Source organism: Pseudonaja textilis, chromosome 2 (assembly GCF_049901715.1).
Source record: "Pseudonaja textilis isolate UNSWEBS1 chromosome 2, rPseTex1.2, whole genome shotgun sequence".
NCBI classification, from domain to species: Eukaryota; Metazoa; Chordata; class Lepidosauria; order Squamata; family Elapidae; genus Pseudonaja; species Pseudonaja textilis.
Window position 1 is genome coordinate 243,755,509 of NC_141991.1, and position 15,463 is coordinate 243,770,971.

Sequence of the window (15,463 nt, forward strand, 5' to 3'; positions counted from 1 at the left end):
CTTTGTAGGCTACTGACATTGTTAATTTGTAATTTTTCTCCCACAATTTTTCCCAACATGATTTAGAAAATAGCTTGACCCCTCCCTCCTCTCTGTGGCAGCCCCTCAAATATTGGAAGACTGCTATCCTGTCTCCCCTGGTCCTTCTCTTCATTAGACTAACCATGCCCAGTTTGTGTAATCATTCTTCATATGTTTTAGTCTCTGGTTCCCTAATCATCCTGGTTGCTCTTCTCTGTACTTTTTCTAGAGTCTCAACATCTTTTTTATAGTGTGGTGACCAAAACTGGATGAGTACTCTAGGCAAGGTCTTACTAAGCCTTTATAGAGTTTTTATAAACTGGTTTATGTTAACCAGTTAGGATTTGTTCATCAAAACAAAGTTAAAGAAATTGTGTTAAATCAGGTCAAAGTTTTGGGGGTTACAAGAGAGATAGTTTGGTTTAGTGCTGTGATGGTGAACCTATGACATGCGTGCTGGAAGTGGCATGCAGAGCTATCTCTTTGGACATGCCAGCTGTCACCTGTTACTCTTCCAGGTTCCGGCGTGAGCATGTGCACTGGCCAGCTGGTCTTCATGTGCGTGGGAGTGCCAGAAACTGGAAAGCAGGTGACCAGCACTAATGCGTGTGCCAGGGAACTGAGCTTCCGGTTTGTGGCGCACCGCACCAGGGAGCTGCTCTTCCAGTTTCCGGCATGTGCACACACGTGCGCTCCTATTTCAGCACTTAGCGGTGAAAAGGTTCACCACCAGTGGCCTAGTGGTTGAGGTTGGTTGAGGTTTCCAGGATAGAAACTAGGGGAGTGTGAGTTCTAGTCTTTCCTTAAGTGTGAAAGCCAGCTGAGTGACTTTGGCCAAATCACCAGGAGACTATGAATTCTAGTTTCATCTTAGGTATGAAAGCTGGATGGTTGATTTGGGCCAATTACTAGGAGACTGTAAGTTCTAATTCTTCCTTAAATATGAAAGCTGGCTGGGTGACTTTGGGCAAGTTACTGAATACTCATTTGATATGAAAAAGTGGTATCTGCACTTGTGGTAAAACACTAAGAAGAAGGGGGAAAAATGGATTGTAGTATTTCATGTCTTACACAGTTACTGCTAAAGATGTTGGTTGAAGAGGAAAAAATCTGGGCAGATAGAACATTTGAACTGAAGGAACCTTTAAAAAAAATACACCCAGTTCTTAATATGTGTTTTAAGCTGCAGCAAGGATGACTTCTGATAATGGAATTCATCATGGAAAAAGCAAAACTTTTTCAGGGTATATTCAATTCAGAGCCTTGAGCAATGACGTGTTCTGCCAAAAAACTTGAAATAAAGTGCCAGCTAGGCAGTTTGAGGCTTGTTTGATGCGTTCTCCTAGAGATGTGTTTCTTCATCTTGCAAAATATCTCTGCATATCTTGTAATGCTGATTCTTAGCCAACTAATTGAGAGACGGGGGGGGGGGGAGAAGCACAGAACTATTTTAACCAGGACATGCCTACCTACATTCAAGATTCCCATAGGGCAGCACGTTATAGGAAACCCTTGATTTACAAACCTTCATTTATATGACCATTTCAAGTGCCAGTGGCACTGAAAAAAGTGACATGTTTTGTCCTCACATTTATGACCGTTGGAGCATCCCCATGGTCACGTGGTCAAAGTTTGGGTACTTCACAACTGCCTACAACAGCTGCAGCATCTTGGGTTCATGTGATTGCCATTTGTGACCTTCCCAACTGGCTTCCAACAAGTACGCTTAACGGGAGGATTGGATATAAAGGTTTCTCCTGTCCTGTAGTGTCCAACTCTACGGGGCAGTACTTGACTCCATTTCTTAGCCAAGGGAGCCAACGTTGTTCAAAGACACTTCCATGGTCATGTGGCCAGGATGACTATACGCTGAGGCGCATGGAGAGTTGTTACCTTTCCCACCAAAGTAGTACCTATTTATCTACTTGCATTTGAATAGAATAGAATAGAATAGAATAGAATTCTTTATTGGCCAAGTGTGATTGGACACACAAGGAAATTGTCTTGGTGCAAATGCTCTCAGTATACATAAAAGAAAAGATACATTGGTCAAGAGTCAAGAATCATAATGTACAACACTTAATAATAGTCATAGGATACAGTAAGCAATCAAATCATACTAGGAAACAGTCAATATAAATCGTAAGGATACAAGTGACAAAGTTACAGTCATACAGTCACAAGTGGGAGGGGATGGGTGATAAGGAGAGATGATAAGATTAACAGTAATAGTAGTGCAGACTTTGTAAATAGTTGGATGGTGTTAAGGGAATTATTTGTTTAGCAGAGTGATGGCGTTTGGGAAAAAACTGTCCTTGTGTCTAGTTGTTCTGGTGTGCAGTGCTCTATAGCATCGTTTTGAGGGAAGGAGTTGAAACAGTTTATGTCCAGGATGGGAGGAGTCTGTAAATATTTTCACAGGCCTCTTTTTGACTCTTGCAGTATACAGGCCCTCAATTGAAGGCAGGTGGGTAGTAATTGTTTTTTCTGCAGTCCTAATTATCCTCTGAAGTCTGTGTCTGTCCTGCTGGGTTGCAGAACCAAACCAGACAGTTATAGAGGCTCAGATGACAGACTCAATAATTCCTCTGTAGAATTGGATCAGCAGCTCCTTGGGCAGTTTGAGCTTTCTGAGTTGGCAAAGAAAGAACATTCTTTGTTGGGCTTTTTTGATGACATTTTTGCATGCTGCTTTCGAACTGCTAGGTTGGCTGGAGGTGGAGCCAGGAATGGGAGTTCACCCCATCGTGCAGCTCTCAGGTCTTGAACCCGGACTGTCTTTTTTTTTTACTTTTTTTTTATTTTATAATTGCTCTTTGAGGGGCCAATCATTTTTTTTTTACTTACAAAGAATGTCAGCTATTACTTAATAAGTGTCAACTTCTATTGCGGGTTTTCTTGTTCAGTTATTTGTAACATTGCCAGGATAATATTTGTTGAATGCTTGGAAGTATTCCAAAGATTTCATGCATGTTTATCAAGTTGTACTCCTAACCTTAACACCTTTAAGATGTGTGGACTTACAACTCTCAGAATTTCCCAGCTAGCAACCTGGCTAGGGAATTCTGGGAGTTGAAATCCACACATTTTAAAGCTGTCAAGATGGAGAAACAACCCCTGTCCTACAATGTAATTGAGGCTAAGAAGCCACCTAGTGGCTGAATTCATATATTGCGTTCAGCCATGGTTTGTTAAATAAACCAAAATTGGTTGTAAATGACATGTTAAGGGATAGCTCAGGGATCTTTGTGAGCCCTTGATAAGGTAGCATTACACAGCACTGTTTTTTATAGCAGCTCAGGGAATAAGCATCAGAAACTGAGAATATTCCTCTATTCCTTGGAGGTCACTCCCTGAAGGGGCTTCAGAGGAAAGATTTATTAGGAGAAGATGCTTGGATTGTCGTCCTACGCTTTATGGAAGCTGGATGGGTTTCACAATATCTACATTTTAAACACTGGAGTAAACTTGACAAGTTTGTGCATGCTTGGGTAGCTTAGCTACATGACTTGGGTGACCTTGTCAATGCATCTTAGAAACAACAGAACCTTTCTTGAAGTCTGGAGATAAAATGACAATTTGCCAAGTATCTCTTCCTAATCTGAGATTAGGTGAATCTTGGCAACTTTAAGACACATAGACTTCAGCCGCCAGAATCCACCACCCAGTGTATCCATTTTAGGAGAAATCCATTGAAGATTACATGGTAGATTTGATCAGAGCCGAAAAGGCTATGAAAACAGCAGGAAATTAATTAGCATGTGCAAAGTAAGAAGAAATGCAGTTAGGCTTTTAATCCATTCCAAAACACCATTGCAATGAATGGATCAAACTTGGATGATCCCCCCCTAAAAACGAACCTTGCATCTGTGGGAAAATGCAGAGGAGGATCTACTTATTTGATTCTGGCGGATCCTATAAAAGCTCAACAGGATTCATCATCTTCATTTAACGATCCCATAATCCCTTGCGGGGTGGAGTCTGGGCAACTGAATGGAGCTAGGGGAGTGTTTTAATGGTCGGATGCCCTTCCTGACACCAATGTGGAGTTTTGTTCAGCAGATATTCTCAGTGCGCCCAGAGAGAAAAATATCTACCTCTACCTAGGATTGAACTCACAGCCTCCTGGTTGTAATGCAAGAGCTCTACCTCTAGACCACCATACCACACAAAAGCTAAATGAGATGGAGCCTGGTTAATGCTTAGATGGGAGACTAAGGAATTCTAAGGGACTGAAAACAAGAAAAGGAAGTGGAAGAAAATGGCGGAAGAGGAGGATGGAAGGAGGGATGGAGGGTTGCCAAGAAAGCTTCATGGCTGTGTTGATGAAGTCATCGGAAGTCAAGCATGACTCAAAGAAAACTCTCCCCTTTTGGCCCCTGTGCTTTAAGAAGAAGAAAAAATCCTCACAGGAAACCTGTTAACACAATCCTGTTTTTAGTCAGAGGTCTGGAAAAGAATGTAAGGTTAGTTTTAGATTTGAATAAACATGTGTTCGAAACTAACTGGTGCAGTTCAGTTTCGAAATGTCTGTTCTGAAATCTAGCTGACTTTCATTCTGACTGTCTTTTGTAATTTTATATAGCTTTATAAAGTTCCAGAACCACAGCCAGAGAGAATAAACTGTAAAGGAGAATATTTGTAGCTCAGGGTTGAAATGAAATCATCTGTGATAACTCTCTGAGCTTGGCTGGTTTTTTTTTTGCAGATGTTTCATGACTAAGCTAACTAGGTAACAAACCCACCTCAGAGACCACCAAGGATTCCCTCAGAATAAACCATCAACCGGCTCTTTGGGCAACATTTTCTAAGATCCAATCCCCCTGAATTTGTGTGTGTGTGTGTATGTGTTTTTAAAAGAGCCTTTTTGTAAACTGTTAAGATGCCTACACTTGCTTCAGAAACAGTGTCAGAGATGTTGTAGTTTTTTTTTTAAAAAAAAATGAAAATGTCCATCCCAAAGTTTCCTTAGGCTGTTCCATGTAAGCATGTGTCTGTTTTGATGCCATAAAGTATTTATTTATTTAACAAGTGTATATGGCTGTCCAGAGTTCCTTTTAGTAGAGTTGGGGTGATGGTGAGGGTGATGTCAATTGGTTTAATAAAGAAGTAAGTGCTTTATGTTAGATGGCAGAGGTCGAATCATTCTTGCCCCAATTCATTTTTTTGAGGTATCAGTTCCTCCTTGAAATCCTATCTTTAAATTCACCATAAGTGAGTGAAAAGAAACTGAGTAATATAGAAACATGAATAAAGGAGATCTTGTAGTCTTATGAATACATCCATATATAGTATATCTGAACTGGTGAGGAAATCCAGAATCCATTGACTAAAGTCCTTCACTGATTAGAATTAAAGTTGAGCCTGAATTTTTCCTGTTCTAACTCAACAATTTATTCACTGTGAGAAAAAGGCCATTCCAAGAAACAAACTCCAACCCAATAAACTCAGAGACCAGCATTTCCTCAAAGTTCCATTTTTATTAGAGTTGTCATATTGGCACATCTGGGAAAACCCAAATTCGAGAGTTCTGGGTTTTCCCTTCCCCAAGAGAAATTCAAAAATTCATCTCCTGCACCCATCTGTCCACCACATGGCCCAATCAAATGTCTGGTCCCAACTGGAGACATTCCTCCAGACACTCCTCTCCAGGTGCAAGGCAACATGTCCTTGACTTCTAAGAAAGAATGTTGTTGAGTTGAATCTTCTACTCACTAGGAAATTTCCCCTCCCAAATTTCCAGGCACTAAATGTGGCAGCCTCAAAGCTTCCAAGTAAAATATGGCTTCCAAGGCTGATAGCTGCTATATATCAGAAAAACAAACTTGTGCAAATGTGCAATGGAAGAATGAGAATACAGTATTCAAAAGGTTGGATGGACTCAGCCAGCATGGCTGGCTCAGGAATTCTGGGACTTGAAGTCCATAAGCCATAAAGGGGCCACAGTTGCTCATCCTTGGCCTAGCCCCAAGCTATCTTATGTCAACACCTGAATAGAATTTTGAATGTTGCTTGTAACTCTTTGGGCTATTCAGGGATGGGATTCAAAAATCCCAGCAACCGGTTCTCTGCCCAGTTAGTGGATAAGTGTAGCCATGGTGGGCATGGCCTACCAGAACTTCTGGAAGGGCCGTTTTTCACCTTCTCCATAGTCCAGAGGCTTCTCTCAGGCCCCTGGGAGAGTGAAAACGGTCTCCCCTGAGTCCTGGAGGACCTCCGGAAACCAAAAACAGGCCTATTTCTGACTTCCGGAACTTCCTGTTCAGCCATTTTTCACCTTCCCCAGAGTCTGGAGGCTTCCCTCTGGCCTCTGGGGGCGCGAAAATGGCCTCCCCAGGCTCCGGAGGGTCTCTGGAAACTGGAAAATGGCCGGTTTCCAGACTTCTGGAACTTCTGGTTTGGCCCAGTTTTTGCCCTCCCAGAGCCTCTGTGCAGACCCTGCACTTACCTGCATCCAAAACAGACCATGTGGAGATCCTGGGAGGGGAGGGGTGGGGCAGGGCAGGTGGGGCCATCCAGTTGGTTCAACTTTAACACCCAGTTTGCCCAAACTGGGCCGAACTGGCTGAATCCCACCCCTGGAACTATTACCTTCCCTAATTTATTTAGTAGTCTGAAAAGGAGTCCTTGCCTTGAATAATAAAGCATTTTCTTCTTTTCTTCTGTAAATTTTGCAGTCCAAGTGGGAAGAAGTTCCGAAGCAAACCCCAGTTGGCCAGATACTTGGGGAACACGGTTGACCTCAGCAGCTTCGACTTCAGGACAGGGAAGATGATGCCAAGTAAATTGCAGAAGAACAAACAGAAATTAAGGAATGATTCACTCAATCAAAACAAGGTTTGCTTGCAAGCATGCTTTATAAAATACGTTCATTGCAAAACAGTTGGAATCAAAAAGGAAAGGCAACATCTGTTCACCATTTTTAATAATCCCTTTGATAATTTTGCATTCTCCTTGATCAATGATAGGAGTGGGCGCAGATTTTAAAGCAGTATTTGAGGGTGGCAAAATAAGTAGGCTTAAGCCTGGAATGCTAAATGGGAAATAATTTGAAAACTGGTAAGTATCACTTTGGTGTAGTGGTTAAGCATCAAGTTAGACCCTGGGAGACTTTGAGGGTTAGTCACTTTCTCTCACCCCTAAGAAAGAGACAATGGCAAACCATTTCTGAAAATCTTAAGAAAACTGCAGGGATTTGTCCAGGTAGTTTCTGAGAATTTCGACATGGTTGAATGGATGAAAAAAAGGTGCTCATAACTGAAAAAAAAGAAGGACTAGGGGTGACATGATAGCAGTCTTCCAGTATCTCAGGGGCTTCCACAAAGAAGAGGGAATCAAGCTATTCTCCAAAGCACCTGAGGGCAGGACAAGAAGCAATGGATGGAAACTAGTCAAGGAGAGAAGCAACTTAGAACTCAGGAGAAATTTCCTGATAGAACAGTTAAGTAGTGGAATAGCTTGCCTCTAGAAGTTGTGGGTGCTCCATCACTGGAAGATTTAAAGAAGAGATTGGACAACCATTTGTCTGAAATGGTGTAGGCTTTCCTACCTGAGCAGGGGGTTGGACTAGAGGACCTCCAAGGTCCCTTCCAATTCTGTTATTCTGAAAATACAAATGAAAGTTCTGGCTTTGTTTTCCTCACATGTCCATTTTTTTGAAGGAAGTTTGATTCTCCTATAATACGGTTTATATATTCTTCCAGGACAAGATAGTCTTCAAAAATCTTTTGTGTAAAACTGACCATTTCTGCACTAGGTTTATTAGGTTTACAGAGTAGGAGAATAATGTGGAATTTGATGCTAATGATCAGAGCAACTACTTCTCTGGAAGAAAACAAGGCAAAACTTTCTTTAGGAGGAAACAAGGCAGTAGATACTACTGTGGGGTCAGAAGGGAGATCAAGGAAGTTTACATGGTGAACTTACATGCATAAATGAAATCTCATCCCAATTTATGTGCATCATGACAAGACAAAGGGGGCAGGTCTGTGAACACATGATTTCAGCCATCATCTTGCCTCGGTTAGAGCCTTGGTGTATGCAGAATACATCTGGTGTAGGTTGAAAGGATATTCAGTAACTGAGGTGCAGTTTTGGTGTAATTCTCATTTTCTCCTTACAATTTAGAGAAAATTAATTACGGAAGCTTGCATGCCATATCTCACAATGAGATTTTCATTTTTGGTGGACCTATGCCACTGTTTTTTAAAGGGATGCGGTGGCTCAGTGGCTAAGATGCTGAGCTTGTCGATCAGAAAGGTTGGCAGTTCAGCGGTTCGAATCCCTTGCACCGCATAATGGAGTGAGCTCCCATTACTTGTCCCAGTTTCTGCCAACCTAGCAGTTTGAAAGCATGTAAAAATGTAAGTAGAAAAATAGGGACCACTTTGGTGGGAAGGTAACAGCATTCTGTGTGCCTTTGGTGTTTAGTCATACCAGCCACATGACCATGGAGATGTCTTCAGACAGCACTGGCTCTTTGGCTTTGTAACAGAGATGAGCACTGCCCTCTAGAGCCAGAAACGACTAGCACGTATGTGCGAGGGGAACCTTTACTTTTATGCCATTGTTTGTCAAAGCTTTCCAAACAAAACATCAGTTTTGGGACATGTGATGAGGATCATCTACATCAGCGGTGTCAAACTCACATAACCATGGTGGCATCATGTGACATATCAGGACTTTCCCCCCTTTGCTAAACTGTGCATGGGCCTGGCCAGTGCACGATGCATCCGGCCCGCGAGCTGGGAGTTTGACAGCCCTGATCTACAGTATGATAATTACTTTTTTTAAAAAAAGAAAAATAAATACTGAAATGAAGAGGTTGCCTTCTGTTTTTGTGGAAGTAGATTTGCAATACTTAATACTATGGAAAGTAAATGTTTTAAACGGTTCAGTTAATTTTTTAAAAATCCCACTGCAGATATTGAAGAAATACACCATGTGAGACTCATATATTATGATACAATGAAAATATTAATTAAAATATTAAAATATATTATAATTATGTAAGATTAAATAAAATTATCATTTAGTAGAAAGATCTTCAAACTTGGCAAGTTTAAGACTTGTGGACATCAACTTCCAGAATTCCTGAGGTAACATGACTGGAGCAGGAATTCTGGGAGCTGATCCACAAGTCTTAAAGCTGTCAAGTTTGAAGACCCCTGATTGAGAACATGGTACTTTTCACTTCAAAATTCTCATTTTCTGGAATTTCACCTAAAACCCTTGTAGTGTGGCTCTGCCAGCATCTCCTTTTCATTTGCTGTGGTGGTATTTGTTGAGTGAAAATGAACAGATGCAAAATCCAGAACAGTTTATGGAACATCTTCAAATGGGGATAGTCTGTAAAAGATAGTTTAATATGCTACTATACTGTAGGAGATGATGTGGCTGAGCCTTGTGGGGGGGTGTCAAATGCATTATCAGTCTGGAACCTATATGCCCCCATAGGAGACCTAAGCCCAGCCCACTTTGAAGCCAATTGACTCTTTTCTGGCACCAATTTGCCTTCACCATTAGTAGTGCAGATATATAGGTAGCATGAAATACATTCATAGTGCTTTTGAAGTCTACCCTGGTTCTTGATTTTTTTTTTTATACCTGACATATACAGAATTTTGTGACTCTGTACAGCAGAGGTGTCAAACTCGATTTCATTGAGGGCTGCATCGGGGTTGAGTTTGACTTTGGGGGGGCCAGAGTGGGTGTGGCAAAGGTGGGCATGGCCAGCTCAACAAGTACTCTGCTAGCAAAAACTCCATTTTCGGCTGTGACGGCCTCCTGCAACCCTTTGCTAGCAAAAACAGAACTCAGGAGGGCCACCTGGGGTCCTCCTGGCTCCATTTTTGCTGGTAGAAGCACTGTGGGCTGGTCTTTTGCTATTTCCAGAGAGGCCCCATGGGACAGATCTAAGCACCCCATCATCAGGACCTGTCCCCTGGCAGAAGTGGTATTCAGCAGGTTCTGACTAGTTCTGGAGAACCGGTAGCAGAAATTTTGAGTAGTTCAGAGAACTGAAAAATATGTCCTCTGATTGGCCCCACCCTCATCTATTCTCTGCCTCCTGAGTCCCAGCTGATCGGCTGGGTCTTCTTTGGTTTCCTTGCACAGGAGGACGGAGCTGGAAAGCAGGTTAGTGGTGTAGGGAGGGAATGGGATTTTGCAGTAACCTTCCCCCAGGAGCGGGGAGAGAATGGTAGTAAACATTTTTGAATCCCACCACTGGCCTCCGGGCCTTGAGTTTGACACCCTTGCTGTACAGCATTACATCACATTGAAATTTTAATTGTTGAGAGGTAGGGGCATAGAACTATTATATTTCCCATTCTACTATGTGAGGTTGTGATGATTTTATCTATTACCTATTTGGGCAAGAAAACAACGAAGGTCAGAGAGCACTGGGGACCCCACAGATCCACTCAGAGCTACAAATATTCTCTCTCCTATTGATGGCACTCTACTATTTCTCTTCAGATATTGCTCTGGTCCAGTTTTCCTCATTTTTCTTACAGATATCACTTGGTCAGGGATCAATGAATTCAACCACATTAATCTTTTGTCTTCTCCATCCTTGAATGACCTCATTTTACATTGGTTTTATAAACACATTTCTCCACTTTTTAGACAATCCTTAAAAATAACCTCTCAAAACAGGAATGGTGGATTATTTCTCTCTCTCAAAAACATTCAAGGAAGCTATCCTTCCTTTTTGTTCAGCTTTGGATCAACAGTATCACAGTATCAGAATGATGCAATTTTTCATTGCATGGAAAGTTTCCATGTGGTGGAGATTTCTAGAAGTCTTGACAAATACTAAAATAACATTTTTTTGCCATTTTGAAATAATTTGACTTGAGGATCAGGATATTTTTTTTTAACTTTCTTGGCATCATAAGCAAAGATCCCAGGCTTTGAGGCATTATGGATCATACAAATATAAACCAGTCCATAATATTCAAATTTTTGTTGAACTAATTAATGAGACATTTCATGTTCAGCTCAAAAAATATTAGGATCTTATCATTTTGATCAAAGTATTGACTTTTCACACCGACCTGGCTGGTAGAGCAACCTAAGGTAATATATAATTATTTTTTCTCTCCTTCCTCTCCAATACAGGGTAAACCAGATTTAAACACAACGTTGCCAATCAGACAAACAGCTTCTATTTTTAAACAGCCTGTAACCAAAGTTACAAACCATCCTAACAACAAAGTGAAGTCTGACCCACAAAGAGTGATCGAACAGCCCAGACAGGTAATGTGTGTTGGGTGGTGATAGACTTCCTTTTCTGGATAGGTTCTAGAACTGTGATGGCGAACCTATGGCATGTGTGCCATAAGTGGCACACAGAGCCATTTGTGTGGGCATACGAGCCCCAGCCTGCACTGCTTACCTGCACTGCTCATGCGCATGCCTCCCAGCTGATTCTCAGGCTATCTGAGGCTGTTTTTGGCCTCCTGGAGGCTTGAGGGAAGCCTCTGCAGCCTCGGGAAGCTGAAAAATGGGTCTTCCGGAAATACCAGAAGTGCCGAAATGGGCCTATTTTCAGTCTCCCAAGGCTGCAGAGGCTTCCCCCAGGCCTCCGGGAGGGCAAAAATGGCCTCAAATGGGCCAAAAATCAGCTGGGAGGCACGCACATGCGAAGTGAAGGTAAGGGGGCTGTGTGGAGGTGTAGTATGTGCATGCGCAGGTGGGGCGGGGCACATTGTATTGTGGGTGCTGGCATGCATGCACACTTTCGGCACAGCACAACAAAAAGGTTTGCCATCACTGTTCTAGAAGAATGATGTTAAAAATGTATTGGCTGAGCCTGATTATCCAAGGTGGTCCTGTATCAATGGGAGACTGCACCTGCCTCAATTCTCTCCTTGCATTGTGTCTAAATCAAAAGTATCTCTAAGATCAGATCAAATACAGGTAGTCCTTGACTTACAATCACAGTTGGGCCCAAAATGTCTGTTGCTAAATGAGAAATTTGTTAAGTGAGTTTTTCTTGCAACATTTGTTAAGTGAATCACTGCTGTTGTTAAATTAGTAACCTGTTGTTAAGTGAATCTGGCTACCTCATTGACTTTACTAGCCAGAAGTTTGAAAAAGTGGAAAAGACCCTGGGACACTGCAATTGTCATAAATATGAATCAGTTGTCAAGCATCCGAATGTAAACCGCTTGTCCCTGGGGATGCGGCAACATTCATAAGCGTGAAAAATTGTCATGTCACTTTTTTCAGTGCCGTTGTAACTTCAAACAGTCACTAAATGAACTGTTGTAAGTCAAGGACTATTTGTAACATTTTTCAGAATAATAACATTCCATATGTTGAAATATATTAATCTTGGGTGAAACAACCAATTGCTTTTCTTAGGTGATTATTTCTGTAGTATCAGAAATGTTGGGTTGAGTTCTTTGGATGGCTAGGCCATTCTAAAATAGGTTTACTTCATTTTCAATGCAGAAGTTCTTAGAATTGTCTCCCATTAGAAACTCAAATACTCTTTCCCAAGGGGGTGTTTTTCATGCTATCCGAAAAGAGTGAAAGAGGTAGACTTGCTGAAGGTTCCCAGATTGAAAATGCTGGTCTCATACCAAGAAATTATCTGTACAATTAGTTCTCCTTTGGATTCAGCTCATCTTTTATATTCTTGTCAAGAACGAATTGTGGTTGTAATAAGGGATGAAGCTTGGCTCCTCAATGATTCATCTTACTACGACAAAGTAGTGCAATTATACAATTGAATTATGGCATGCTTAAGAACTCTTGTTTTCTTCTTCTCATTGGTTACTTTGCTGAGAAATTCATTTGGTTTCTTCCACCCCATTTCAATATAATATGATGAAGAATAATTTTGACCTACAAGAGGGATCCAGTTGGTTGATAGAGCTCCTTAAATTCAAGTTGGTGTGGTTAAGAGGCCAACCAGATCTGGGATTGAGTTGAAAACCAAGAAGAAGAGAAGAAGCATTTAAAATGTGCTTCTTGACCTTGAACCATCTCTCTCCCCCAGAAATGTTGGATACCTCTTATTTTCCATTTGAAAGAATTTCATATGATAGTCTCAAAAAGAGCTCTTAAGTTAGTGCAGCCAACTAGACAATGTTTGATATGGCTTATTGATGCCCTTAAATGCAAGGTGTATCATAATAGATTCATTAAGATGTGTTGAAGGCTGTTCAACCCACAAAAGAATGTCACTTGGCACAAACTTCTATATTATTTCATCCCACCCTTTACCAACTCTGTAAAGAATTTAAATCAGTTTAGCAGCCAAGTGAAATAAAAAAAATATGATACAGACGCGCTGGAAGTCATTCCGTGGAAGTAAATATCCACTTTTCTCTTTCATGTTCAAGTATTGCTCTGCACTAGGATTCAGGATAGATTTTTTCCGTGTTCTAGAATTGTAAAGGCATTATTACTATAGCTATAGCTGCCGATGCATTTGGGAAGCATGCCCCAGCTTTTCAGACCAGTCTATGAAGAGAACATTGAACTGGGAGCCACGAATTGGAGAAAAATGCTCAAAAGGAAGCATTGTTCAGGTTAAACAGCTCTCCCTTGGATTATAAGCAGGGGTAGGATTCAAATTTTTTAACAACTGGTTCTGTGGGAGTGGCTTAGTTGGTGGGCGTGGCTTGGTGGTCATGTTATTGGCTGGGCGTGGCTAACTCAGTATCCCTCACATCGAGGCATGCATCTCTCGCCTGGCCTCTCATGACTGTGGGGATGCTGCAAAAGTCATAAGTATGAAAAATGGTCATAAGTCACTTTTTTTCAGTGCCATTGTAACTTTGAATGGTCACTCCACACAAGCAAACTACCAGCAAAGGAGGGGAAAAAAACTCCAGAGAAGTTCCTGAGACATAGAATGTAATAAGGGTTAACGGAGAGGAAGTTTCTGTAAGCAACACCAGAATGTTTCCTTTCTGCCTTCCTTACAGGATTAGGCCAGTAATTTCTTCTGACAACCAGTTCTCCAAACTGCTTAGAATGTTAACAACCGGTTCTAGCAAATAGGTGCGAACTGGTAGAATCCCACCCCTGATTATAAGAATATTCTAAACAGTGAAAGGGCCTGTTTCAAATATCTATTCTTCTCCCAAAGTTCTTCTACAGCAGAGCTAAGCCTTGGGGGCTGGATTATACAAATTATACCTTTTTAAAGCTAGGCAGCTTGGCTCACTATGAAAATGCCTTCCAAGAGGCTTTACTGAGTACTTGAAAGACGTAAGCCATATGCCTCTAATCTCCGTGTGCATAACTTTTGCATACGGTTAATGCAAACTTAGAAATATTTATTGGGTTGTACAGTTGTACAAAAGGGTAAAGCAATTCGTTTCCCATCCAGAGTGTACCCAAATGATTTTAGTTAATTGACATCCAGCACACACTTAGATGCCGTTTGGTTCCTCTTCATGTGTTCCCATCTGGGATTGGCAGGTGGGAATGAGGATGAGAGCTTCTGATTTCTTGATGGATGAGCCCAGGGCTTCGAAAACTGCAGGGGCCTCTTCGTTTTCTTTGCATCTGGCAACCCAAATCCAGCTATCTTTTAATTCCATTTTAATTAACTAATCTCAGGCCATTTCTTGAAAGCTGCCATCAAATTTAATTTATGAATGTATCACTTGGATTAACACATCTTCCAGTGTTATCATCCAACAGCACAGGGCTAACAGAACTCTGAGCATTCATTTATAGTTACAGAGGTTTTGATAAAAATTGATTTGTGGCTATCATAAGTAGGAAGGGGGTGATATAATTTTTCTCAGATGTTTTTGCACTTGCAAGCCATTTAGGGTGCAATTCAGTTACTCTTTATTGGGATTAAAGGGAATGAGATTTAGGAACAGAGATGCTTAAGATTTCAAACAAACAAACAAATAGCAATCTTTCTAACTTAGTCAGGGACAATAAGCCAGAAACTGCAGTTGGTTTTTTACTGCATTAATCTGCTTTGGAATATATAAACTATTTAAGCTATTATATTATTTTATTAATTATTTGATTATTTTCTTCTATTAGTTTTATTTTTATATATGATGTTTTTATATTCCTGTAAGCCGCCTTGAGCCGCCATATGCGACAATATAAATTTTCTAAATAAATAAATAAATAAAATAAACGAATAATAGGCTTATTTGCTAGTTTGGATGTAAATTATCAAATGAAGTTGAATTAATTAAGCCTACCTGAACTTGAAACGTTACGCAGAATTGGACCTGGTTACTATCTGAATCAGTAAGAAGTACAAGTAGACCTCAGTTAGTGACTTCCTTGTTTAACACCATTCACAGTTATGACCCTGTTGAAAAAATAACATTATGACCAATGTTCACCTTTATGACTTTCACAGGTGTATAAAGCAAAGGAACGCTAACTAAGATCACGAGCATTGTTGCTGTTTCATTTAGCTGTTGCTTCCCTTAATCACCTA

At 40.9% G+C, this 15,463-nt stretch overlaps 1 protein-coding gene and 1 long non-coding RNA gene across 2 annotated transcripts in view; one reads left to right on the forward strand and one right to left on the reverse strand.

The window, feature by feature from the left end:
- LOC148127445 (uncharacterized) overlaps window positions 1-15,463 on the reverse strand; it is a 475,162-nt gene that overhangs the window by 366,020 nt on the left and 93,679 nt on the right. The window lies entirely within an intron of this gene.
- MBD2 (methyl-CpG binding domain protein 2) overlaps window positions 1-15,463 on the forward strand; it is a 58,850-nt gene that overhangs the window by 15,753 nt on the left and 27,634 nt on the right. Inside the window, exons 2-3 of the mRNA XM_026715052.2 lie at window positions 6,699-6,858; window positions 11,146-11,283. Coding sequence (XP_026570837.1) covers window positions 6,699-6,858; window positions 11,146-11,283 — 298 coding nt within the window. The remainder of the gene's footprint in view (window positions 1-6,698; window positions 6,859-11,145; window positions 11,284-15,463) is intronic.